General features: G+C 39.9%; 1 protein-coding gene across 1 annotated transcript in view; it reads left to right on the top strand.

Moving 5' to 3' along the window:
• Positions 1-4,021, top strand: part of LOC106532061 (uncharacterized) — a gene marked incomplete at its 3' end in the record, with an annotated part of 5,573 nt that extends 1,552 nt beyond the window's left edge. The window contains 2 exon segments of the mRNA XM_014028048.1: positions 3,479-3,731; positions 3,838-4,021. Coding sequence (XP_013883502.1) covers positions 3,479-3,731; positions 3,838-4,021 — 437 coding nt within the window.
• Positions 4,022-5,398: the final 1,377 nt, after the last annotated feature.

The following is a 5,398-nucleotide window of genomic DNA, read 5'->3' as shown; positions in this document are numbered from 1 at the left end:
GATGGATGGATGGATGGATGGATGGATGGATGGATGGATGGATGGATGGATGGATTTAAAACCCCCTAGTGTTATTTTAACACTTTCTGAGTACACTGACCTCCGGTGTTGGTGTTAATCCACAGTGTTGATTTCCTCAGAGTTGTCTCAACACTGAACATTGTTAAATAAGCTCCGCCCACAGTTAAGTCTTATATAAAACTTAACAGTGTTGTTACATAACACCATGCAGTGTTGAAAGAAGTATTCTGAAAAGCCCCGCCCTCTTCCACCTCACGTCAGACAGACCAGTATTTACTCAGCATTCCTTGGTGAGAAATCTTGTAGAAATTATGTTTTTGCATGTTTATGACCATTGAAGACGTTCATGAAAGTAAAAATTAGTTGTTCTGGTTAGTTTTCTTGTTCAGTTTTATCAAGTTGTTTAACTTGATCAAAAACAAGTCTTAAATGTTGTTTCRGACTGGTTCAAACAGAGTCTGTTATATCCGTGCCTTTAGCACTAATGTCTTTTGTCCACTGATGAAAAACAGTAACATAGGCCCAAATTACTACCTGATCAGGTGAGGTTCTGAAGCCAGTCAGTAGCTTGCTGTACTCTGTTCTTCTGTTACATGTCCTGATAGGTCATGTGACCACCGCAGAAAGTCTTAACCAATGAGAAGTTCCTTTGTGAACAAGGAGTTTTTCATTGTTCTGCCATGTGGGAAGTTCTAAGAAGAAGTTTGAGGAGAGAGTAACTTTCAGCTCCAGCTTCCCCCATCCCAGGGCGAGGCCATTCGTTTTTCCAACTTTATTTCCTTTTTGTAGTTTTGTTCTGAAGGAGCTTTTCAGGAAGGAGATTTATATTGATTGAAACGATGAGGCTGATTTAATTCAAGTCAGACGACCACCAGTGTGCCCGCAAGGAAGCAGCCGCTGCGGTGCCCTGGACAACATCTCCAGTGAATGCAGCCGGCAAACCAGATGACCAGGGAACTTCTGCACAGCTAAGTCGCAGACTCGGTTGGACTTCACGTGCCAGCCCAATTAGCATTGAAGTATCCATTCTGGCGTCTACAAACTTTGCCGGTAGGAAACATCTTGCTAAATTAATCTGATGGTGTGTTCAAAGATTTAAATCAGATCAGAGGTTAATCAATGTTCATTCTTCTTCCCCTGAGCTCCCCCTGTTAGCGGTAGGCTTAGAAATAGTGAGTTAGTGTCCCACTGAAATATGTGTAGGAAGTTGTTCACATGGTAATCATGTCAGACAACTTACGCCACTCCTTGGTCAAGTTTACGGAACTGATTATAAAGTGTGTTTTTTGTCTGAGAAAAGATTTGTGATGCATATATTTCCCTCTGAACCTCATTTTAAATAAAACACGGATGGATTTCCAAACGTGATTTGTCTCCATCAGTGTATTTCTTTGTCTCACGCCGTCATTAAACTGAAAGAATTAAACGCCTTCATATGTAGAGACTGAATATTAAGAGAAAAGTTTTTCTGAAGTTTTACTACAAAAACTTTAGTGGTGCCCCCGTAAGGTGAAATTAAACATTTCTTACAGAGTTTGTTTAATTTTAGCATTTAAAACCCCGACAATCTCATGAACAACATTGTGGTTGAAGACAAGCTCAGTGCAGTCAATGGGAACTGTATGTGTTCCCTTAGAAACACACAGCAGTGGGAAACACTCCTGAAAAACATTGACCGCACACTTCATTTCATCAGTCAGTTCATACTCTTCAGCAAGGAGAAAACCAGGAACGCCAATCAGGCCAGAACGATGGCAGGAAAGCTGGAAATCCTTGTAACTGAGTTGAAGTCAAAGGCAAAAAAACTCTGTTCTTTTTCAGCTTCCAGGTCTGTGATTGTATTTTGTGAGACCAAGTGCATTGCCCCAGATCAGTTTATACTCAGTAGTACCAGTCCGTTTGTTAAATTTGCGTGCATTCGGTGCACTTGCTTTCAATCTGTCATTTGCTTTTTCCAAAGCTGATTTCACCTCAAACAAAACTGGTAATATTTCATAGTTTGTTCAGTTTTTCTTGACATGATTTCAGTTGCGTATTGAGGTTCACAGTTTTCACTTTTAAACAGCTCATTTCTTCAAGTCCCTTTGCAAGCCTTTTTAACTGTGATTCAGCCTCAAGATAATCCTGATCACCTTCAGAACCCTTCTTTACAAATGATTGGTTTTGCTTCCACTCACCATTGACAGAAGAAAAAAACCTCCTTGGCAGACGATGCAACTGATGACAATGCCCGTAAAAATTCAGGATGAGGAGTGACATCATCTGTTAGTGGATCTGGTGCTGATATCTTCAGTTTCTGGCACAAGAAAGTCACAACATTGATCTGACCTCTGAATGTGTTCCTGCCTTGACTCTGTTGACAAATCAGCTGCAGCAACTGCTGAATGTTTTTTGTCCACATTCACCTGACAGATTCTGGCATCTTTTCTTCAACTGGTGCCTTTGTTTCGTTTTTCTAAAGAGAATAATAAAAGAAAAACACTTAAACACAGCTACAGGATAAAAAAGAAAGAAAGACGTCATGCAAAAGTGTAAAAACTGAAAAGTGGGGTCATAAAATATATTTTGACAGAGAAATTATTCAGATGTTCTGCACAAACCTTTCCGAATGTTGAAACTGTTGCTGTACATTTCATCAGGTAGAGACCTTTCTATATCCATAAAACTACAACTTTAAATCACATTTAAACTGGTTAAAAGACCAGATGGATGAAACAAAAGGCATGAACTATTTTTATTAATCAGCAGTCTTGGTCGAATGAACTTTAACTGCAACGTGGCTGAAATATAACGTGACAAAACTGTGGCCACTATATTTTATTCTATATTCACCAAATAAACAAAAGCTATTGAAAATTGTTTCATTTCAGGTTAAACTGAAACAGGAAGTTAACTTTTTGTAAACATAACCTACCTTTGCCCGGGCGAACAGTTCGGCAGTGGTGGTTTTTTTCTCTGATAGTCGCTCCTTTTTCCGAACAGCTTCGTCAAACAGCCGTTCAATCTCAGCAGCATCTCGGTTCCGCCAAACGTTTTGGCCTTTTATAATAGCGTCTGCGCGCTTTAGTCCACTATTTACGAAAACAAATGCATTGACAAAATGCATATATTCATTTGATGGTCGTCTGTGTACAACGTTCCTCCTGGATAACAACCACTGGCGTAGTTTTTCGCGGCTGTTGTCATTTCCTGCATCCGCCATTTTGCATAGTTAGCACAAAGCTCAGAGTGGCAGGCCACAGGCAGCCTTCAGCTCCCCCTGTTTGCACCTCCTATGTTGTCCCGTGACGTCCTGCGAGAACAGCAATGTGATACAAAAAATATCAACATTTTTAAAAAGTGAACACCAGCGGAAACCCGCCCCCCCTTAAGCGTACGGTTTGTACGCTTGAAAAAATGTTGATAATTTTGACTGACCCCTGAAGACTGTTAAATAATTTTTATCTTCTTCTCCCAGTTTCAGAGACATCCAGGACTGCATGCACTGATATGACCAGGTTCTCCTACAAGCTCATGGAAGGTGAAGCTTTTTATTTTGTCCCATCTATTTTTGATTACTCTGACCTTCCAAACGACAACGTAACGTGGTACAAAGTCCGCCCTGAGATGGAGATTATTACCTCTGATGAGAACCAAAAGGTCCATTCCCACGGTGCAGCTCTTCTTCTCTTAAACGTCAGCGCCGAGGATTCTGGGGATTACATGGCCAAGTAAGAATATTTGTCTTGAAAGCAAACAGCTCACCATTTTTCACTTCTAAGGTTTTATGTTTCAGTTCTCTGTGAACATTTCCACACACTTGTTTTTTCTCCACAGGGAATCAGTAGCATCAGGCAAATGTTTTAATTATCCCTTGAAAATTGATGTCTTCAACAAAACCAGTGGAGAAGATGTGACGTTTGGACCTATCAACAACTCTGATCTGACAAAAAGGATTCCTTGTCCAGACAACGTCAATAAAACATGTGTTACATTTAAAGGAAGATTCACCTGGTACAAGGTATGACAGTCACACCTGTGTTCAGCAGACAAGAAGAGCAACTGTTTAACATTTTTAAGCTTTAGAATGTGACTTCAGCATTAGTTTATTCTGGTTTAGTTAGGATTTTTAATCCCAACCAGAGACCCTTCTGGGTAGAGTTTGCTTGTTCCATGCATGCATGGGTTTTCTCCAGGCACTCCAGTCTCCACACATTAAAAACATGCATGTTAGGCTGTTTGGTAACTCTAAATTGTCTATAATCTGTTGTGCACAGCTCTCTTCAGGTCCCCCCACATAAACAGATTTAGGGCTGAACTTTTCCTCAGACAATCCAGAACTTTAAATCATTTAATGGTGACGTCATCATTTTAGTGACGTCATCATTTTAGTGACGTCATCATTTTGTTGATTGGTTTGAGGTCGCTGTCATTTAGAAAAATTTAATTATTTTTTTTTTCAGTTTTCTAACCAGCTCTTGACAGTTTAAGGCCAAGATAAACCACTGTTTGGAAATGTTTATCATCCTCAGCTCTGAGCCGTAGATGTTGCTGTGAGATGCTGCTGAACAAATGTCAGAAAATCCATACTAGAACAGCTGACCTTCAGCTCATCTGTATCAGTCACTGAAAAAAAGGTGCATTTCAAGTAAATCAAGACCTTTAATGAATTTAAAGATGCTTCAGATAAAGTTTTTTTAAGAGGGAGAAATCTACAGAAGCCGAGAGGGGCCATATTTAGGATATAACTTTCATTTTCTGTACACGCTTCTTCCTTTTCAGGGTCACGTGGGTCACTGGTGCCCATATCCAGCAGTCACAGTGCGAGGGGCGGGGTATACCCTGGACAGGTCTCCAGTCCATCACAGTGCTTCTACTTTTCATTTAAAATAAGTTTCCATTCTCAGCAGGTTTCTAAGGTTCTTCTTCTACATATTAAAAAGTTGTTAAACATCTGAGTGGTGCACTACTGCTACTAGTGGTGAGAAAGTGTATTACACCTTATTCACAATCAATGTGGTCCCACGGCCCTCTGTGGCCCAAAGTTAAAAACTGTTGTTCTTTTGAGGCCCTCAAGGTGGCGCTCACAGGCCACAGGTTAATAATCTCTGCTGTAGACAAACAAATCACACTTTCAGTCTGTGTAATGATACAAAAAAGACACAAACTTTTATACACTAGGCTGCCGTCAGGCCCAGGCCACCCTTGCAAAACAGATCTGTGATTGGATTTGCCAGGTTGAATAAGTAAGTAAAAGTAAGTAAGTAAGTAAGTAAGAAAGTAAGAAAGTAAGAAAGTAAGAAAGTAAGAAAGTAAGTAAGTAAGTAAGTAAGTAAGTAAGTAAGTAAGTAAGTAAGTAAGTAAGTAAGTAAGTAAGTAAGTAAGTAAGTAAGTAAGT

Source organism: Austrofundulus limnaeus, unplaced genomic scaffold (assembly GCF_001266775.1).
Source record: "Austrofundulus limnaeus strain Quisiro unplaced genomic scaffold, Austrofundulus_limnaeus-1.0 Scaffold715, whole genome shotgun sequence".
Classification (NCBI taxonomy): Eukaryota; Metazoa; Chordata; class Actinopteri; order Cyprinodontiformes; family Rivulidae; genus Austrofundulus; species Austrofundulus limnaeus.
This window is presented reverse-complemented; position numbering and strand designations above follow the sequence as displayed.